Here is a 22,360-nt window from a genome sequence, read left to right on the forward strand (position 1 = left end):
AATCTATTTTCTGTATCTCTCTGTCTCATAAAAAACCATCCTCACCATTACAGTTCCTATTTGTTTCACTGCTTTTGAGGGACGCGCTTGTATGGACTTCAGTATTGCTTTTGCTTTGCTCTATTTTACCTGTGGATTCTTCATAACAGGTGTGTTTTTTTTTTTAAGTAAATAATCTAGTTGTGAGTGGGGAGAGGAACCTGCAAATGGCATTGAAGGCTAATATAATTTTTTTTCACACATAGCTAATTTGGGCCACAGGCCTGAGAAACTCACCTTCTCATTCCTGGGAGCTCTTTTTTGTTTGCTATAAAACATTCACTTGATTTCTACAAACTCAACTGTAAAAATTCATCTTTGAAATAATTAGCAAAGTTTGAGTACAGACTATGAGATTACATGAAGGAATCACTATTAATTCTATTAGGTACAATAAAATTCTCTTAGATTATAGATGCATACTGAAACATTTGTGGTTGAAATAATAATATATTTGGGATTTGTTTTAAAATGGCCTAGTCTTCCAAAAAGTGAGTCGATGGGGGTGAGGGAAATCGATAAAATGAGAATTTTTTTTTAAAAAGGTCAACATTTGTTGATGCGGGGTGATGGGCTCCTTATTCTTTCCTACTTTTGTGTATATTTGAAAGTTTCCATCGCAAAATATAAATTTTATAATATTTTAAATATGACAAAAATTAAATGCATACGTACAACATTCAGAGTGTCTGGATTCAAATGTGTAACAAGAGTGACCTAAAAAACAGGTCATAAAAAGCATCATTGTGCTTTTATGTGTAGCTCACAGGTTTCTGGGTTAGTCATTAAAATTAGTGATTCCAGTTTTTGTCATTGAAGTTAATAAAACTGTTAGGTGTTTCAAGTTATTAAAACTGTTATATTTAAGTTAGTTATTATTACAGTTAAAGCTAACTATTAAAGATAGTTATTGTTAAGGTTAGTTATTCAAGTTTAAAATCACAAGGACTTTAGAGATCATGAGCTGTGACAAATAACATTGTCTAAGCTCCGAACGTAGGCCAGGATGACACAGCGTGGGGAACCCAAGGACGGCATGGTCTGCAGCCTGCGGCGGGGAGCCCCTGGGCCACAGCTGAGGACAGGCACAGAAACAAGCACACGCAAGAGACTCTGTAGTTTTCCAGACGAGCCCTGAAGACAGGTAGCTGCCCTGGCGTGGTGGGAGGCAGGGGCTATTCTTTGTCCAGGAGGGCTTCTGGAAGAAGTGGGGTCTTGGTGAGGGGCTTCTCCAGCTTTAAGCTCCCTTATAAAAATGTAGTAATGGTGCCATCACCAGGGATCTTATTCAAGTGCAGATTCTGATTCAGTCGGGCTGGGACGCACTTGAGACTATTTGTCACAAGCCCCTGCAATGCTGGAGCTGCAGGGCCACACTCTTTAGTAGCCAGGGTCTAGATGTTAGCGTGAGGTGGGACAGGGAGGAGGACACTGGAGGCCGAGGGAGCAGTGTGCGCGCGCACACACGCACACACACACACACACACACTCCCCGGCAGAGTCAGTGTTGCTGAGACAGACATTTTAAGAAGGAAGGCAGGAGATGAGGACTGAGAACAACTAGGTAGGGCCAGATAATGGAAGGTTTTAGGGTCTGGTTCTGGAGCTTGGACTTGACCCGGAAAGATGGGGACGAGGCTGAGGAGAGCGTGAAGTGTCAGAAGGAGACGTTTCTCCGCAGTTTCTTAAATCTCCGTACTAGAGATTCAGGGCGAGGCTTCCCCCTCCCGGCCTGTGAGAGGTTCTCTGGTGATGGTGGTTCACATCCCCTCCGAGGTGCCGGGGGTGGCCCCTGAGCAATGTGGGACCTTTGGCCAGTTTCAGCCACTGACCTCACTGGCTCAAGTTCCTCGTCCTTAAATAACACCCCGACCTTGTTAAAACAGGTGTGCTGTTCCTTACAGAAATGCGGCCCAAAACACAGGATTTGAAAGCTTCCAATGGCGATTCCTAATAAGAGTTTTTAAAGCCGTGTTCAGAGCTTGAGTAAAAATCCAAGGGCACTTCGGCAGTGGGGGTCAAGACAGTCTCTCCATGATGGAAAATGTTTTGTTTCTGTTAGCATCTTCTGCATTTTAATGTCAGCACCGCTTTTTAATATGTCTTAGCCTTTATCTGAGCTACTGCTGAGCTATGCACCCAGTACCCACTGCATACAAAACACTTATGTTCACATTATCTTATTTAACCTTTTTGACAATCCTATGAAGCCCAAGGTGTGTCCTCTTCTAACGACCCATCACCCATTGTTCAAAAGAGGAAACGAGGCTAGCGTAATTAAGTGACTTGATGAGGCTTTACTCTGAGCCAACAGGATTTGAATCCAGGACTCCTAACGGCAAGACCAGTGCCTTTTCCTTACAGTCCTTGAGCACAGCCCCATTTCTTTTATTTCCGTGAAAACGGGGGCCCTGGGATGGATCCAGGCTACTGTTGAGGTCATTCTCGAGAGTTTTCTTTGTGGATTGTTTGGGAATTAGAGTTTGAAATTCTGATAGTATGCCGAAGTATTAAGATTGCCTTTTTGACATTGTGGAAACCCAAGGATTAGCTCAGTGGCGACAGAGGGTCTGCAGTTCAAGCTGTTAGCTCTAAGTCATTTTCTTTTCTTCTCCGGGTTTGGGAAATCCCAGGCCCCGGGAGGAAAGCCGGCTGCAATGGTATCCAGGAAGCATTTGTCGCGCAGCAGAGCGGCTCCACAGAATGCTGGACTGGCTCCGCGGGTGTTCCCAGCCCAGCTGTTGTCAGCTGGGAACGGGCTCCCCAGAGTCGGGCCCTTTGCATGAAACGCTGCACCAGGCAGCCTTGCCCAGGCCTCAGGGCCTCTCTGTGTCTTCATTGCGTGAGCTGAAGTTCTGAAGTTCGCCTTAAAAAAGACACAGCAACTCTGGGCATCGTTAACCCTTTACAGCTAAAACAGAACCTCAAAACTTAGCCTGTGGCCAAAGCAATGTGAACACTAACAATACAGACTGCACACTAGTTTTTTTCACCTCTTCTGTCTTTCCATTACAATTATGTAGTGTTTTTAATCGAACTCTTTAGACTGCCCAAATTAGCATTGTCAGAGTCCTGCTTTTTATTATTTATTCTTGCTTTATGTGAGTTTTGTTTTCCCAACTGGACTAAGCTTTTCAAAGACAGGAGCAAGGGTAGCTCTGGAATTTCCGTGAAGGAGAGGCTTATTAAGGTAGAAAGGGGGGCTCAAGGGTTTATTTTAAAGCTGTATTTGCATAGCGGGCAAATCCTCATTTTGCTTGGATTATATATTATTTACAGAGGGGTGCTGATAGAATTTATGGGGACTTTTCCCAGTCAAGCTTAGGTTTGAATTATTATTCACTTGATAGCTTATGGCAAAATGACTCTCCCCTGGGCCTTGGTTTCTTCATCTGTGCCTTCCAGGGTTATTCTGAAGATTACTGAGTAAAATATGCACGATCCTCAGTCCAGGACCTAGCACATGGTAGGCACGAAAGTACCAGCTGGTATTGGGGTGGCCTCTGCTTTCCCCCAAGAAACAGACTACCATTGGCATTTTCCCATCATCCAACTCCTGAGGAGGTCATTCCTAACCCGCGTGTCATTTCTGCCAATTCCTTTCTTATCTGACTGACCGTGGGCCGAGAGGCGTGCCTCCATGTCTATGGTGGCCCTTCCTCTGGGGACCGGTGTGGCCCTACACCCAGGGAACACGGGAGGCCCTGCATTTGTCCTCACAGGGCAGCTCTGCGGTTCCAGACCTGGAATCCACTCGATTAGTCTTTGTTTTGGCCAGTGGGTGTAACCTAATTTCCCATTAAAAATACAGACTTTCTGAACCAAATAGACATTTTCCTCCATGATAGCTATACACTGCAAGGAATATATCTATAAACACAAGAAATAGTTCTGTCGAACTTATGATATAATTGGGAGTCTGAGTTATAAACACGGGAGGAAATTGGAGAGCAGCCCACCAGTTTCATAAATAAGACTGAATTGAGTTTCTGAAGACAAAAGAGCTCGGGCTGGGCTGCGGAAGTCGGAGACATGATCACAGAGAAAGGCGGATGAAGCTGGATGGGTCCAGGAACAGTCTGACCGAGGACTGGAGGAAGGGCCCAGGCTGTGCCTGTGGGTCGGCAGCCAAGCCGCCGGGTAGAGCATGGACAGAGAGGAACCAGATCGGCCCTGGAAAGCCAGAGTCGACTAGATGGGGACCTGACGCGCTGAGAGCCCTAGCTTAGGCAGGTGATCCCAGTGTCTGCTTGTAGGATGGATCAGAGGGAGGGAGTTCGGGGAGGAGCGAGTGGGTATAGACTTGAGACTTCTGCATCCAGGGGGTGGGGGCCTGACTGTGATGGCTGCAGTGAGGAAGTCAGGACATTTAGGAGGAAGACTGAACTTGATGACAAGTGTAACGTATAAGGGATCAAACAGCAGAAAAAGTAAAAGATGACACTGTGGTTCCTTGCCTGGGGCCTTTGTGGTGTCCCTGAAAAAAAAGTTCAAGTCAATAAACAGCTCCTCTTCCCAGAGACACAGCTGTATCATTCCTCCTGAACTTGGACTGACCTTTTGTCAAGGAAGGTGTTTCAGTTGTCTGTTACTGCCTAACAAGCCACCCCAAACCCTAGTAGCTTAAAACAACAACAGATTATCTTTTCTCCCGATTCTGTGGGCTGGCTGAGTTTTGGCCAGCCTGTTCTTCCGCTCCTCTCCCGTGGGCTCAGCCAGGCGGCTGCGTTCAGCCAGGGGCTCTGCCGGGCGGGGCAGGGCACTCAGAATGGCTTTAGGGCTCTACCTGGGGGACTGTTCTTCGCAGCAGCATACTCAGGCCTCTTCTGTGGCGGCTGGCAGGCCTCCGGAGAAGAGGAAGCAGAAGCTGCCAGTCCCCATAAGTAAGGCATGAACCCAGAAGTCCACCACATTCTGTTGATCAAAGCAAGTCAAAAAGCCAGCTGAGATTCAAGTGTAGATGACATTGATTCCAACTATTAAAGTAGGGAACAACACATACGTGCAGAGGGAGAAGGAGAGAAATTATTACAGCCTCCTTCGGAGACTGTCTGCCACATTAAATGACCGGAAGTTGCATTTCAGAGAAGGGACTCTCACCGGAACCGCCGCTGTAACACATCAGGGCCGTACGGGGGTGGGGGGCCAGGGTCCGTAGGAACTCTTGCTACCTTCCCCTGAAGGTAACATTTCACAGGGGAGAAAAGGCTGTTTACTTATCTATTTGGGTGAGTTGTTACAGACTCAGAGACCCACGTGGGGCTGCCTGAAGACTCGGGGTGACTGAAGAGGGGAGCTGGTGCTTAGAAATAAACTGATGGAGGTAAGGGGGGGCATATTGTGATAGGACTTCGACCAAGGTGACAGCTGTCAGACTTGAAACTATTTTATTTTTAAAAAATATTTTATTTATTTATTTTCAGAGAGAGGGGAAGGGAAGGAGAAAGAGAGGGAGAGAAACATCAGTGTGTGGTTGACTCTCAAGTTCCCCCCACTGGGGACCTGGCCTGCAGCCCAGGCATGTGCCCTGACTGGGAGTCAGGCCGGTGACCGTTTGGCTCGTGGGCCCCTGCTCAATCCACTGAGCTGCACCAGCCAGGGCCGAAACTGGTTTAGATGGGCAGGATGCAGTCCTGTATGCTTACGGTTACGGGCTCAGAGTGTGGATGAATCTACACTTACCTCATTGATTCTCTGATGGAAGGAAGTATTCTAGATGATAAGTCTCTGATAGGACTCCAGAGGCAAAACCTCATGTGTTCTTAGTCCTCGCTCTCGTGGAAGTGGTGGTGGCCAGAAGGCGCCAGGTTAGACCAGTGGTGCCAGACCTAACCTTGCTTCAGCAGCGTTGGTTCTTGAGTTGTGGCTAGGAAAGGCTTCAGAGCCAAGACTCAAACTATAAAATAAAGTCTATTTAGAAAGTCACAGAGGTGGAAGAAGTGAGTGGTAGAAGAGGTGGGCTCAGGAAACAAATTACAGAGGCAAAAAACCAAAAAGTGTCCTCAGAGCTTAGGAGAGAGCAAAGTAAAGGTCCCGGGCCTTGGGGGGAGGGGAAAGGTACAGGTGGGCGCGCTCCTGGGAGGGAGAGTGCACAGGGTCCTCTGTCCTCAGGGACTTGAAGGGTGAGGGTTTTAGGGGAGGCGACAGGAGAGGGTCCCAATGGGATATTTATCAGCTTTCCAAGTGCATCCTTTCAGGGTGGAGGTCTCCACTGATGGGACGGCGCCAGGGTGGGGAGTCATTGGTCAGTGTGGCTGGTCTGATGTCAGCCATGGCATCTCTTGTCTGGTTTTGCTGCTTTTCTGGGCCTGGAGTTGAAATGCAACTGAGGCCTAGATGTTATCTCTAGGGTTTAGTTATCTCGAAGGGAGTGGTTATTCAAGGACCCGCATGGGAGTCCCAGGAGGCCACCCTTCGGGGCCCCTACTTCCTCCTCCAGGGGGTTTACCACGTGACTAGCAACCTGCCAGGGGAGGAAAGTTCAGGGGAGGGTCTGAACCACATGACCAGTGGTATGCTAGGGGAGGGAAGATTACCCTGGGGGTGAGGTCCTTGTCTTCCCAGTTTTGCCTGTTGCCCAGCTCCTGGGGCTTTCCGCCCTGGTGACCTTCTGTACCTGGCCTGTCTTCCTTGCTCTGCTCGCGTCTAACTGCTGCTGCAGGAAGGAGAAATCAGCCGGGGAGGCATCAATGCTGAGTGCCTGGGGCAGAAGATGGTCTCTGCCGCACAAGGTTACACGACATTTAAAGTAAGCACAGTCACTGCATCATTTCTGAAGAAGCAGATTTTACTTATGAGAAAAAATAGGTGTTCTGCAGACCTAGGGAAGAGTTTTCTCAAATGCAGGACAAGAACTTTGCTTTAAGTTTGTTAAACAAATATCCCAGATCCCTCCAGAGCACTGGAATAGAAAACACAGTGACAATCAGGACTTATTCTTAGGCAAATTCCCCTCCGAAGACGCACAGTCAAAATGAGCTTTTACCACAGTAGGCACACTTTCCGTCTTTGTTCGGAATTGTTCCATTCTCAGGAATAGAAGTTACTCAAGCTGACTGAGCAAAAGGGACTTAGGGAGTAGGTCACAAAACCCAAGCCCAGTGTCCCAAGAACCTGGGAAGGGAGTTTCCACTCCTGCCAACTCTCTCTGAGGCCGCATGGCTCCCACCTCTGCCCCTCTCCGTGTGGCGTTCACGCTGCCCCCGTCTGTGGACTGGCAGGGTCAGCTCGCTCCTCAACGCACACGGCCCAGATGCGGCTGGTTGCCTTCATGCCCACTTGACGGAACCGTACAGGTCCAGGGCCCGCAGTTCACTAACTGGAGTCCCACTGCCACCTTCCTGGGAGAGAGGGCATCTGGTGGCCCCGGTGGGAGTCAGCTGTGGCCAGAGGAGCAGCAGCTGTGGGAGCAGATCCTCTGAGAAGGTGCCGTGGGCAGTAGGTGGTCCTCAGCTGCGGAGGCCCCCATAGAGACGCACGTAGCAGCTTCACGGGGAAGCCACAGTGATATCCAGATGTTACAGGTGTTAAATAAGCCTGCCCGGTTGCTTCCCAACCATTCCTTGTGATAGTAAGAGAACAGTAGTTCCTGGGTTAGTCGGAATAGAGGGCCGTTTTCCTTCAGCCATCTCTAAAACTTACCTCTGTTAAGAACTCTGAACAGCTGAAGAGAATGTTGGTAATTAACTATTGTGGATTTTAAAGCATCAACTATAATAAACAAGGGGTCATTCGTATTTTAAGATGGTTTTTTAAAAATTGAAAATGATGAAGCCTCTTTGGTAGGACGAAAAGTGCATGACCAAGCCACAGGACTTTAAAATAGCAGTGAAAGTGAAAAGGAATTTGAGAACAAATATCCTTTTTCAAATTGAGTTTTCCTCCCTGCTTCTGGGAAGAGCTAAGGGTGGGTTACGGCCTGGAAATCCACTCAGTTGACCAGTCATGCTTTTGAAGACTGCATGACGTGTCTCCTCCGGCGAGACTCCGAGCCACACTTTCCGGGGCGACTCAGAGGGCAGTGGCCCCCTCAGAGGCCGGCCTTGCGGTGCGCCAAGCGTCGAGTGACAAATGCGTTCGAGAATTCTGTCTTAAATCTCAGAGTCCTCTTCATTTAGCTTCCCAGACTGGCCCTATCAGGAAAAGGGGCCAGGGACACCGAGGGAAAAAAAACCATGGCATGGGAATCTGCACCCCTAGAGCGCCACTCTGCTCCCCATTTTCATCCTGTGTCCCCCCCACTTGAGGCCCTTAACCTCGTTAAACTGATTTCTTCTCTGTCGCGTAGCAGTAACATCGCCTGTCCTGCCTTCCTAAACAGGCTGTGCGTTTCGTGCAAGGTGCGTACGTGAATGAGCATTGTATGCTAGCCAGAGAGATGGAAGAGATGAACGTTTGACTATCTGGAGTCAAAGCCAGTCTTCCGAGGTGGCCGCCTTTGATTTCTGTCCTTGAATTCAGTGCTATTTTATGTTCCTGCTAGTAAGCATGTTGTTCCTGTTTGTGTGGTGAGTGATAAAAGCCTTATTCCAAATAATGATAATAAACACTGTTGATGCGGCACGTACTGTCTTGCTAGGTCTTGTGGTGTTTACTTTATTTCCATTATCTTTTAATTCTCACTCAAGGGCTGTGTCTTTCCTCATTCCACTGTTGATGAAACTGACCTTGGGAAGGCTGTGGCGGAGGGGCCACAGTTCACCTTAGGGTTTCTCTGAGTCCAAAGCCCACGTTTGGGACCGTTGCTGACCGCTTCTGGACAGATGCAGGAAGCGCCCATGGCCCTCAAGGCGGTGCCGCGTTCTGGGAAGTGAGCGAGGAAAACAGCTCCTGAGCCATGATAGGGGTGGCAGAAGGTGGGAGCACAAAGGTCCTCCTTCTTTTAGAAACTGTTCTTATTTTTCACACAATTCTAACAAGCTCGATAGTTTGATTCTAAGCCTAAGGAGCAGCAAATGAAGAAGAGGGTAAACACAGACCACAGGCACTGACAGTAGAAAGAAGTAGGTGCAAGACTCCTTCCAGTTCAAATGTTCAGCTGCCGTGACAGTAACCAAGGAGACAGATTAAATTTTTTAAAAGATTTTACCCATTTATTTCCAGAGAAAGGGAGGGAGGGAAACATCAGTGTGTGGTTGTGTCTCATGAACCTCCAACTGGGGACCCGGCCCACAACCCAGGCATGTGCCCCGACTGGGAATCGAACTGGCGACCCTTTGGTTCACAGGCCAGTGCTCAATCCACTGAGTCACACCAGCCAGGGCGACAGATTAAATATAAAAGTCAGAACAAGAACATTAAAACAGCACACCAGTCTGGGGTCATTTGGTAAAGTACAAGCCACGAAGAAACATTTTAAGTAGGTTAAACTAAGTGAAATTTTATTGCTGTTCTTTTAAGAAAATAGCTAATGCATTTTAGAATGGTTTCATCCAAAATAATAAAGATAACATTTTAAGTGTTAAAGTGAGCCTTTACGGAAAACTCGGTCATCTAAAATGGTGTTTCTGGGTAGCCAAGGAGGACAGTGAGCGGGCAGGTCTCAGACCCCACGGTCACTTGCTCTGAGTGAGTGTTGCCCCAGATCAGCTCCGCTGTTCCCGTCTGCTCTGCTCTCTCCACTTGCTGCTGCCTAAGAAGCACCTTCACCCACTCACTCTGTGAGTTTCGCTGGCAGCAGTGCAGTTGTTCGTTAGAGCACCTGCTGCTGTGTGGCTGGGGCCCTGCCAGGCCCTGGGAGCACAATGGTGTCTGAAAGAGGCAGTGCTGTCCGTTAGTGGCTTGTGGGTAACTGGGGAGAGAGACACAGAAACAGGTGTCGAGAATCAAGTTCAGCACGGGCTGCTGTAGGACTGCGTAGCAGGGGCAGAGAACCTTTCTGTGTGTGGTGGGAGTGGGGTGGGGGGAGTCTGATGGGAGGGCCGGGGGACTTCCCAGGGGAAAAGATGACAGGCTGCCATCTTAAGTAGGGAAGAATATCCCAAGCAGCAGGAATAACATGTGAGAAAGTCCAGAGGCCGGAGAACAATGTGCAATTGGGAAACTTGCAGACACACTAAGATTTTTTTTTGACCCCCACACAGAGTGTGAGCCCAGGGACAGAGGGGTCACCCTGATGGGAGAGGCGAAGGGAAGCAGCACAGACAGGGCAAGGCCAGTGTCACACGTGAGAGAGTCTGGACTTCGCCCTGAGCGGCAGCCGTGGATCTTGGAGGGCTTTATAGGCAGGGCCCCTGCGTACCTCTCCCGCTCCTGTTGCTTTCCAATCTCTGTATCACGGTCCTATGGGATTCTTTGTTGCTGCAAAGGCCAAAGTCAGTCATTCTTGCCTTAGGCCTCTGCCCTTCTCCTCACTTCTGCCTGGAATGTACTGCAGAGACTGTCCTGGTTGCAGTGCGCCAATCCAGTGAGAGTAAGGTGAGCCTGGAAATGGGGAAGGACTAGGAGGCCGGGGTAGCACATCAAAGAGGGAGGAGATGGTGATCTAAACTGGGGAAGTGGCAGTTTGGAAAGAGAGACAAGGACAGATGTCTGCAGTATTTCAGGAGGCGCAATTGACAGTGTCTGGCGAGTGATTAAGTCGGACGGCAAGGATGATACCTCAGGCCTTCGATACTCGAAAGGACAGAGCAGCAAAGCAGTGTGATTGGGTTGCCAGTGGTCGATCCGCCTCGAGGCGTGTGTTGGGAGTCACTGCCCCCGTGGAACACGAGCTGCCTGGATCTGCTCCCCGAACTGTCGTGAATAAAGCTGATCGATTCCAGCTGCATTAATGCAACCCATGGCCTTGTTTATGTCTAATCTTAACGTTTATGATTCTGTGCCTTGGGCTCTCTCTAAACCAATACCTAATAGCGTGCTCACTAGTGAGCATGAAGGAATAAATGAGACAAAAGCCAAGGTGAATGACCAAGATGATCATGGTCAAGTAGTTCTCACTAAAAACTTTTAAGTGCATGGTTTGCATTTCCATATGCAAGGCCCCTTGAACAAACTTGGCTTATATGCTATGCTCCCAACTAGAGATGCTTAACTCGCTGCGTTTGTTTAAATTCTGAAACCCAGCCATTCCCAAGGCAGGCCCCCTGAACACTGGGCTCCTACTGCCTAGAGTTTTTCTGTTTACATTTGCTACTATAGAGACTTGGTTTGTTTCCGAAAAATGCATTTTAGCATTTGTGTGGTGAGCCACATTTGTTATATTTGAACCACGTGTGACGTAAGGGAGACGGGTAACCAGTTGGCTGAGAGGGGGCAGGGTGACTCTGGGTTAGCAGAGGGGTACTTCCTGCCAATTTAAAATGAGCTGGTTAGATGCAGATGGAGGCAGAAACTAAAAGTGTGGATGTGTGCATACACACATATACACGTGTATATACATGTACATGTGTACACATATGCATGTGTATATGTGTGTATGTCAAAAGACTAATGTGGATATAAAGCTTTTATATTATATCGGACTGTGCTGTTTCCCAGCCTTAATCATAAGGGTCTGTATGGCTTACTTTGATGTTGAATAACAGTAACTCTTAACTGACCTGGAAGTACCCCTAGGACCATGCCTCATTCATGTCTTATTATACCTTCAGTTGTGTAAGCTGTGAGGAGCCAAGCAGAGGAAAGAGGGAACTGGCTTCATCTGCTGGTAGAGTGATTCATAAATTAATAACAGAGACAGGAAGCTAAGGTCCAGAGAGGTTGTTTGTCCATGGGCCAAAATAAATTCATTCCTTCATTCAATAAGCTTATATTTAGTATGTAGTATATAGGTGTATCAGTTAGCTCTTTCGGTATAACACATTACCCTAAAATGTGGTGACTTACAACAGCATACATTTACTGCCTCACACTCTCTGTGGGTCAGGAGATCTGCACGGGGCCTGTCTGGGTCCTCTGCTTCAAGGTCTCTCGTAAGGCTGCAGTCAAGGTGTCTGCCAGGTCTGGGGTCACATCCGAAGGCTCCGCTAGGGAAGGATTGACTTCAAGCATACGTAATTATTGGTAGGACTCAGTCTCACAGAAGCTTCAAGTCTCGGTTCCTTGCAGGCTGTTGGCTGAAGGCCATCCTCAGTTCCTCTCTCACATGACGTATTCCTTCATCAAACTGTACAAGCCAAGAAGGCAACAGAGAGAATCTGCTATCAGCAAAGCAGGAGTTAGTCTCTTGGAACCTAGTCACAGAAGTGGCATTCCATGAACTTTGCCACATTCTATTGGTCAAAAGCAAGTTACTACTCCAGCCCACACTCGAGGGGAGGGGATCACACAAGGGCACAACCACCAGGAAGTGGGGATCATTGAGGGCCATCTTTGAACGCTGTCACAGTCAGTACTTATTCAGGTTTCCGTATTCTCAGATACAGCCTTGTATGCTAGATCAAAACATCTGATTGTGTGATTGTGAAACACTAGTACATTTACTATGATTGGCCAAAAAAATGCCCCCCACCCCGCCCCGCCACACACACACCAAAAACAATGTCTGTGTAATGCCTATGTAATCCCTGGGGGGTGTAATTAAGTTAAGGATTTTGAGATGGAGAGGTTACCCTGAATTGTGCGGGCGAGGCCCAGGGTAATCACACAGGTCCTTACAACAGAGGGGCGGAGGATCCGAGTAGGAGAAGGTGGTGTGACGGTGGAAGCAGAGGCTGGAACGGTGCAGCCACAAGCCAAGGAGTGGGGGCAGCTTCTAGGAGATGGAAGAGGCAAGGAATGGAGGCTCTCCCTTGGAGCCTCCAGAAGGAAAAACAGCTGTCACCTTACTTTTAGATCCATGAGACCCATTTAGTACCTCTGACCTCCTCAACTATAAGACAGTGAATTTCTGCTGTCTTTGCCTCTAGGGATTTGTTCTAGCTGCAACAGGAAACTAACACACTTACCAAAGGGCCTCGGGGAACCCGCTGCGGAGCTTTTTAAGGAACAAGGGGAGGCACAAAGGGTAGAGTGACGGGCTTCCCAGCATTCCCCGGCCCTCTAGTGACTCTGAAACAATTTACACGTCCTAGCTTCTATTTTTAGGGAGTGTTCCTAGCTCTCTTCGATACGGAATTCTACCAGTAGTGAACAGGTAAAAAATTTCTCAGGGTTAGTAATATGGGCCTCACCTACTCTTCAAAGTAAAACAGAAACGTGGCATTGAGCAGAGGACACCACGGCTTCCATTTTTAAAGCTTGTTGTTTGTTATGTATTTGTCCCTGGGGACTGGAAAGATTGACTGAGACGACAGCACCTGGCACAACGTGCTTTTCCTCCTTGGTGTTTCACAGCCAGATGTTGTGAAATCCTTTTGTTTTTCTTTCTTCTCCAGTGCCTGGAAACCTCGGCTGCTACAAGGATCATGGAAACCCACCTCCTCTAACTGGAGCCAGTAAGACATCGAACAAACTCACCATACAAACCTGCATCAGTTTTTGTCGGAGCCAGAGGTTCAAGGTAATTGTCCTGGGGCTGTGTATCTGTAGAAGTAGATAAAGATGTAAATGCATTCTGCTGAGATAACTTAAAAATACATGTGCGTTTTTGAAACACAACCTGTGAAGCCACACAACTTTAGTTTTCTGCCAAGGAGAAGTTGGAGGAAGGGTGGGGCTTAGGATTCAGGAGACGGAAGGAAAAGGACCCTGGGGAACATCCGCAGTATCTGCATCGCTGTTTGACTTCCGACAGAGCCACATGCTTCCTCGTGCCCTTGTATTTACGAGCAGGGACCCTCTGGCCCTGCGGGAGCCCTGGGAGTCAGCCAAGGAGGTGGTTACTTCCCTGACACATGTGGGGGCCCAGCCTAGACACCAGTTCAAAATGTTCTCTTTCCTTCCTCTCCATTCCTCTATCTGAAATCCATTCTTTGGCCATTAAAATTCAATAGTGCTATTGTTTATTATATCAAAAAAGAAGTAAACTAACTTGTTGCCTTCCCTTCCATCCTTCCTTCCTTCCTTCCTTCCTTCCGCCTTCTGCCCCTCCCTCCCTCCCTCCCTCTTTCTTCTTTCCTTCTCTCCCTCCCTTCTTTTCTTCCTTCCCTCCTTACTAATTCAGTTGAAAAGTCCATTAATCAGGCCCAAGCAAGGAGAATAACCTGGCGGAGTTCAGGGCCTATGTCAGAAAGGTGACTGAGCAAGACAGTTGACTCAATGTGATCATGTGATTAGTTGCTTGCAAAGGATTGATCTTCTAAGTAAATATATCGAGTGTAACAGGAGCCATGTTTGTCACTGTTGAAGAAGGGAGCCAGGGAAAGCTGGAACGAAGCGTATAACGTTGGACAGGGATTGAAGTTATTGGCACAGTGCATAGTTTTTGATATAGAAATAAATATAAAAATGAGTGGCTCAGTGGATTGAGCACCAGATTGTGAAGTAAGAGGTCATCCGTTCGATTCCCAGTCAGGGCACATGCCTGGGTTGCAAGGATTGGTCGCCAATAGGGGGCACTCAAGGGGCAACCACACATTGATGTTTCCCTCCCTCTCTTTCTCCTTCCCTTTCCCTCTCTCTAAAAATAAATAAATAAAATCCTTAAAAAAAACCATGTAGTAATCAAGAAAGTGCTATTGGCATGGCAATAGTTCCATAGGCCAGGAGTCACCAAACAACGGTATGTGGGCCAATCTTACCACCCGCCTATTTCTAGATAGAAAGTTTTATTGAAACATAGTCACACTCATTAATCTACATACGGTCTGGGCCTGCTTTCATTCTAGTACAGTGAAGTTAAGTAATTGAGAAGAGACCATATGGCACACAAAGCTGAAAGTATTTGCTAAACTATCTGATCTTTCATAGGAAAACTTTTCCAATCTCTGCTGTAGATCAGTGAAACTAAATAGAGTCCAGGAATAGGCCTGCACTTATATGGACAATTGGTTTTCAACAAAGATGCCAAGATAATTCAGTGGGAGAAAGGATAGTCTTTCAGCAGTGATTCTGGAGAAAAACTGGGGCTCTTCATGGCAAAGAAAAAAATGAACCTCTATCCTTATAACACACCATAGACAAAATTAACTTTTAGTTGTACTTAAAAAATAACTATGGTACTGGCATAAAGATGGACATACAGATCAACAGAATAGAACTTAGAGTCCAGAAATTCATCCATACATTTATTTAAGGTGGGTTGACTTTTGACAAGGGTGCCATATCATTTAATGGGGAAAGAAGAGTTTTTTCAACAAATGATGCTGGGACAAGCAGGTACCCACATGCAAAAGAATGACCTTGAACCCCTTACTTCACATCATATACCTAAAAACAGACCAAAGATCTAAATGTAATAGCTAAAACCATAAAGCTCGTAGAAAGAAACATAGGTATAAATATGCATGACCTTGAATTAGGCAATGGTTTTATAGTTATGATACCAAAAGCTGCAGCATTCAAAGAAAAAATGAATTGGACTTCATCAAAATTTAAAACCTTTTTGTGTCAGGAACACTATTTTCAAAAGTGAAAAACAACTCAGAGAATGGAAGAAAATATTTACAAATCATGTATCTGAAAAAGGATCTAATGCTTAGAGTATATAAAGAATTCTTACCATGTGACAATAAGAAAACAAGCAACCTAACTAAAAATGAGCAAAGGATTTGAATAGGTATTTCTCCATAGAAGATACTCAAGTGACCAGTAAGTACACGAAAAGACACTCAATGTCATTGGTCCGTAGGCTGAGAAGTCCAAGATCAGGGCGTTGGCAGATGTGGTGTCTGATGAGAACTCGTTTCCTGGTTCACAGGCAGCCGTGTTCTCCTTGTGTCCTCACGCGGCAGAAGGGGCAGGAGAGGCCTCTGGGGTCTCTTGTAAAGGCACCAATCCATTCACGAGGCCTTTGCCTTCATGGCCCCATCGTCTCCCAAATGCCTCGCTTCCAAATAATACCACCTCTGGAGTCAGCTTTCAACATAGGAATTTGGAAGGGGAGAAGAACACAGACATTCAGTCTATGGCACATGACATTTTTGAAAAAAACAAAAACAAAAAAACCTATAGGAATAGAAAAGTCATCAGTGGTTGCCAGGAGTTGTAGGAGGGGAAACTGTGAAGTAACAATAGCATGACAGAGGTTACCGGGGTGACGCACCTGTCCCCCATATCCTGACTGTAGGAGTGGTCACACAGATCTGTGCATGGGTTAAAATTCATAGAACTCTACACCATATAAATAATTTACTGAGTGGTAATAGAAAAAATAAAATAAAAATTTAAATGGGGCCTATAATGAGTTTGCTGGAGAACTAGCTCTAAGGAACTTACTATCTGGCACATAGTAAAAATTCAGTAAAATGCTTAGCTGTTGTTATTGTTACTGTTTCAAACTGTTGGGATTCCCCCCTTAAACCTTAGCTGAACTCAGTAGAACTGTAAACATTTAAAAGGCATGCTCACTGAAGGGGAAACACGGGCTAATACACAGTTGCTGATCGCAGTGGAGTGGAGTGTTACAAGAACAGGACGAGGGTGAGGTCCCAGGTTTAAAGGTGGGCTGGGAAGGAGAGGCTGGTTGCTGGCTGGGGCCGACTTTCCCAGGCTCCTTCAGGGCACGTGCCATCCCCGACGGACTTGACCAAGTACGGCTTCTCTGTTGCGGCAGTTTGCTGGGATGGAGTCGGGCTACGCTTGCTTCTGTGGGAACAACCCCGACTACTGGACGTACGGGGAGGCGGCCAGCACCGAGTGCAACAGCGTCTGCTTCGGGGACCACGCCCAGCCCTGCGGCGGCGACGGCCGGATCATCCTCTTCGACAGTGAGTATGCGCTGGGCCCACGGCTGCTGCAGACACAGGAGCCCCTGGGCCGGGGAGCAGGCCCGCTCTCCCTCCCTCCCTCCCTCCCTCCCTTCCGTTTATTTCTCCATTCACTTGGCAATGCGTCTCAGGCACCTTCTGCAGGCCAGGCCCTGACCAGACCCTGAACACGAGCACTCAGCCCCCGCCATCTAGAAGGGAAGACGTTCACTTAGCAAGTGATGAATGACAGCGCGTCCTGTGCTGGAAGAGCCGTGGCCTTTTGAGATAACCTAGAAAAGATGACCTTTCCGATTTGATGTGGACCCTGACATAATGATTCAGTGTCAGCTTTAAGATCCTCTTTAAAAAACAAACAAAAAAACAAACCTCCTGTTTTAATGTGACCACCAAGCCCTTTTAGCGTTTTCTTAGGCATTTTGGGATCTATATCTGATTGGGATGCAGCTGAGCAGAGCACAAGCTTTGAGTTGTCTTCCAGGCCCAGTACTGAGTGTGCCCTGACCCCCTCCTCTCTGACCCGCCACCCGTGTGCAGTGCTGGCAGGAGGCAGCACATGTTCCCAACGGGGTGTGGGTCCAAGGCCTCGGCCTCTCCAGCAACTTGTCACAACCTCCGGGCCACCTGACCCCTCGTCATAGCCCAGCCACGCCCACTCCGTTGGAGTGAGACTTTGGGAGAGCCGCAGTAGCACTCTGGTGCCGGAGTCCCAGATTCCAGATGGCGGAAAGGAGGAAGTCACAAATGAGGCAGATGCGAGAAAGACTTGAGATCACTAAAACACGCTACAGAGTCTATAACGGTTTTGTTACACTCTTGACACCTCCACTAGGCAGAGTAGCTCGGTTTTAGGCAAAAACGTCGTATGGTGTATTAGTTACCTAAGGCAGCCATAACAAGTGATCACAAACTGTGAGGCTTAAAACCACAGAAATGTATTCTCTCACAGTCTAGGAGACTAGAAGTCTGAAGTCAAGGTGTCGTCGGGTACACGGTCCCTGGGAAGGCTCCAGGGAAGAACCCTTCCTTGCTTTTCCCTAGCGTCCGGTCGTTGCGGTGATCCTTGGCATTCTTCGGCCTGTGCGGCGTTACTCCCAGTCTCTGCCTTGTCTTCACGCATTCATCTTTCCTCTGTCTGTGTCTGTGTCTCTGTGTGTCCCCGTAAGGACCCTCGGCATTGGACCTAGGGCCCACCCTAATCCAGTGCGGCCTCTTTTAACTTGATTGCACCGGTAAAGATAAGACCCTATTTTTAAATAAGGTCACATCCACAGACACCAGGCATAAGGACTTGAACATATCTCTTTGGGGAGCGTATGTTTCCGGGGAGGGGAGACTGCCTGTGGCTTCCTGTACATCCCGTTGTCCAGAGGCAGACGCTCGGTTTCTATTAAAGAAAACCGAGCATTTAAAGATAAAGACAGAACCTTGGCTAATGTTAAAGGAAGAATAGTTGGCCAACACGAGGCACCACCATATTTCTATTTAACCTTTCATTTCCAGGGTTCATTGTTGTAAAATCCTCTGCCTTGACACCCTAGCCCAGGCGGGTATGTTTCCCGAGCTTACAGATTGTCTGGTATACCCTCAAGTGAAAAAAAGAAGGAAATGAACATAGACTACCACGTAGGCATGGAGTCCTTATAGAAACTGTTACATTAGGCCCTCCAGCAGCCCTGGGAGGAAGGCACTATTTCATCACTCCGACTGCACTTAGGTCAAGAGTCCTAGGACGGGAGAGGACGACGACTCACTGAGGCTCGCTCTGACGACAAGCCGTGCGCGGCTCTGGCCAGTAAACGGGAGCAGGGGATGTGGGTTCACTGCCTGTTTTTCCACTTTAAACAGAATATTGCATTAATTTTTCGTAGCACTATTCACGTTCATTTCATTTGTTCTTGCAACATAAAACTCAAACAGTATTATTTAGTGTTCTGATGTACATGAACTAGGGAAATATGAGAAACCCAATTGTATCAAAAGTACTACATTGTGGAAAAAACGAACTCAAATATATCAAAAGGCACAAACCACTGGTCTTCCTCTGTTACTGCTTAGAAAGATAGGATTGTTTCTCCATGTGTAAAATAGAATCGGGACAATTTAAATTTTTTAAATTTTGCATGCAGAACACTGCAATTGCTTATGTATTGTAGGAGGAAGCATGCCTTCCTCCTACAATACACAATCAAACTTCTATACACAAGCAAGTATACAATGTTGCATGGATGAAAACAGTAGCTTAGTTAAAGTTTCAGGGGAAAAAATCAAATAGGTACAAACACGTACATGGGTTTAAAACCCATTATTCAGGAGAGAGGAATCCGTGAATGAAGAGCCTGCTTGCTTGCGACTTCCACACCCTGCACCCACCCGCCTCTCCTTCCTGCCCCCTGGGTTTCCAAGGTGAGCTGTGCGTAGAAGAACACTTGAGTGTTGTGTTAATTTTTAACAGTGGAAAGTCAGTGGTGCTGAGGATATGGAGAAATCACAATCTTCACACGGTGCTGGTGGAAACGTTGAATTGTGCAGCTGCTTTGGAAAACAGTCTGGCAGTCTCTTAAAACATGAACCAGACTTACCTATGACCCAGTTTCCACTCTTAGTTGTATGCCCAAGAGAGCTGAAGACATATGTTCATACAAAAACTTGTACACGAAAGTTTTTAGCAGCATTATTTATTGTAGCCAAAAGTGGCAACAGCCCTCTGTCCACTGGCTGATGAACAGGTAAACAAAATGTGGTGCGGGCAGATCGCATTTTACTGCTCTTTCCTTTATTGCTCTTCACAGATATCGCCTTTTTTTTTTTCTTACAAATTAAAGGTAAGGCTGTTTAAAAACAAAAAGATTGACTTGCTGAAGGCTCAGGTGATGGTTGGCATTTTTTAGCAATAAAGTTTTTAAATTAAGGTATATACTTTTCTTAGACATAATGCTATTGTATACTTAATTGATTACAGTGTAGTATAAACATAACCTTTAAATATTTCTTTGAGGGAGAGGAAGGAAGGAAGGAAGGGAGAGAGATATCGATTGGTTGTCTCTTGCATGCCCCAACCAGGCACATGCCCCAACCGGGAATCGAACCAATGACCTCTCGATTCATAGCTGGTGCTCAGTCCACTGAGCCACACCAGCCAGGACAAAACACAGCTTTGATGTGTACTGGGAAACCAAAATCCACGTGGCTGACTTTACTGAGGTATTCACTCTACTGGGGTGCTTGCCTCACTTGGTCTGGAACCAAACTGGCAATGCCTCTGAGGTTCGCCTGTGTGTCACACAAGGAAATAGTAAGGAGCCACAGAAGGAAATGAAGTGCTGACACGTGCTAGGACATGCCACACCTTTTGTGGTTCCGTTTATAGGAGATGTCCAGAACGGGCAAATCCATACAGACGGAAAACAGAGCGATGCTTGTCAGGGGCTGGGGGGAGGGGAGGAATGGGAAGTGACCGCTGAATGGCTACAGGTCTCCTTTCCGGGGTCATGGAAACCTGCTGGCACTGGATAGCGGTGATGGTCACACCGCGCTGGGAATATGCTAGTACCACTCATCATACACTTCAAAGTGGCTCGGATGGGGAAGTCTTTATCAATGAAAAATAGGATGTAGTTTTTATATGATAAGTTTTCATTCATTTAGCACGTTTTTATTGGGGTATCTGCTGTGTGGCAGGTGGAGTTATGTTTAGGTCAGTGCAGTGGCTCTGCTGGAGGCATCAAATGGAAATAACTTGCTTTACATTCAGTCACATATCGAGTATCATCTTTGGTACTAGAAGCATATCTAGGAGACTGTGCTGGACTCACTCAAGGTGCACGAACATGAATTAATTATAATGAAAGTCAGTGCTGTCTATGAGTGCTTGCTGTGTGCTAGACTCGGTGCTGGGCGCTTCTGTCTGTTTGATTATGCAATCCTCGCAGCAGCCCCGTTGGTAGGAAACCTGTGCGTCAACAGGCAGGCCAATCCGTGCGGGTTAACCAGAGCTGGAGCCAGGCTCCAACCCAGGCTTGCCATGCTTTGGGTTTTTCTATTTTCAGCAGCTTCAATTTCTTTTATTAGCAATAATAAAATAGGTCATGATTACAGATCCAATTTAACGCTTTAAAAGTCTGGGAACAAAGTGTGCACAGTTCTGGTTATCATCAGACGCGCCCCTTCTGCAGCTCTCCAGGAACGGCCCTCTCCGGCATCAGGCCCCTTGAGGACCGCGGCGTCCGGTGGTCAGATGGCCGCCTGCTCCCGTCTTCAGAGGCCCTGGCGTGTGCCGACTGGCAGGGGTCCCTGACAGTAGCCAACTCTGCGGGCTCATACCCCACAGCTTTGCAAAGAAAGGTACAAAATACAGCACTGTAACAATAATCTCAAGTTTCACCTAATGAGAGAGTAAAATAGTTTAAATAGCTCCAGGCCCCCCTCATGGAGATGCTTGTGATCCATTGGATGGATTAGGCTGAGCCTTTTGGAGATGGTGCCTGTAGACCACCCCGTAATTTGTGAGGAGATCAGAGAACTCAGATGGTGAGAGAGGGACCAGGTTACAGTCTCTGTCCTAAAGCGTCAGGCTCTGCTACCAGTGTGGCTCGACCCTGGGTCTCAGCATGTCCGTGAGACCCTCCTGTTCTCTGCTCATGACAAAGGGGCGTTTCTGGCTCCTCATCTCCAGAGGCACTTAGGCTGCATCTGCACCTCAGCTGGCTCCATAGTCTCTGCTGGGTCAGCTTTGCCACACCAAGTCATTTGTCCTAGACTCCGTGGCCGATCTTTCAGCAAGCTCTCACGAGCGTGGGGAAGCCAGGCTGTGTGCTGTGTGTAAGTGCAGCCCTGGCGGAGGCTTCAGAGCCTCTGCTGCCCCCGGAACTTAATGTACTGGATTAGGTTAACAGAACCAAAAAGACAACCAGACAGGCAGTGGGTTGCAGGGACTGTCCAAGCTGTCCTCTTAAGCCTTCCTCAGCTTCTAGGTGCTGAAGGCATGAATGGATCCCATAGCCTGGGTCTCACTTTGTGACATTAGCTGGGCACCTACATTTACAGGGCACTGTGCTCTTCGCTTTCCCCGCGTTCTTTCCCTTAATTCTCAGTACGGTGATGCAGGTGTCATTATCCTTATTTGCCAGACAGGAAAATTGAGGGTCATAAAGTAACTTGACCAGAGTCCCACAGATAGTAATCCTGCCCTTGTGGAACTTGTGTTTTAGTGGGAGGAGGGGGGAGAGTAATGGTGAAAAGGACTGAGGGCCCGGGCCCGGCGGAACCTGACTGCGGGGGCTGGTGAGTCCTCGTGTCTCGTAGACTCCGAGGTGCCATCACCTGTGAGTCTCAGCATTATGTTACACACCAGCGAGGAGGAAAGTGCTTCCATTAAACAGGCGTGCACCAACTGACAGACACATCCCCGGCTGTGTGTGTCAGGCCACTCTCCCCCACAAAGGTAAGGTCTTGAGTATGTTCCTAAGTTTCAGGTTTCTTGCCGGATTATCACTGAATTTTCATAATCCGTCATAGATGCCACGTGTTTGTTCTCAAAACTGCAGAACTGGATGTGCTGTCAGCATGGCACA

General features: G+C 47.5%; 1 protein-coding gene across 2 annotated transcripts in view; it reads left to right on the plus strand.

The window, feature by feature from the left end:
• KREMEN1 (kringle containing transmembrane protein 1) overlaps positions 1-22,360 on the plus strand; it is a 58,124-nt gene that overhangs the window by 23,124 nt on the left and 12,640 nt on the right. For both annotated transcript variants that reach the window (XM_036014672.1, XM_028527972.2), the window contains exons 4-5: positions 13,356-13,480; positions 16,634-16,787. In XM_036014672.1, coding sequence (XP_035870565.1) covers positions 13,356-13,480; positions 16,634-16,787 — 279 coding nt within the window. The remainder of the gene's footprint in view (positions 1-13,355; positions 13,481-16,633; positions 16,788-22,360) is intronic.

The sequence above is a fragment of the Phyllostomus discolor genome, chromosome 13, assembly GCF_004126475.2.
Source record: "Phyllostomus discolor isolate MPI-MPIP mPhyDis1 chromosome 13, mPhyDis1.pri.v3, whole genome shotgun sequence".
In the NCBI taxonomy this organism is placed as follows: domain Eukaryota; kingdom Metazoa; phylum Chordata; class Mammalia; order Chiroptera; family Phyllostomidae; genus Phyllostomus; species Phyllostomus discolor.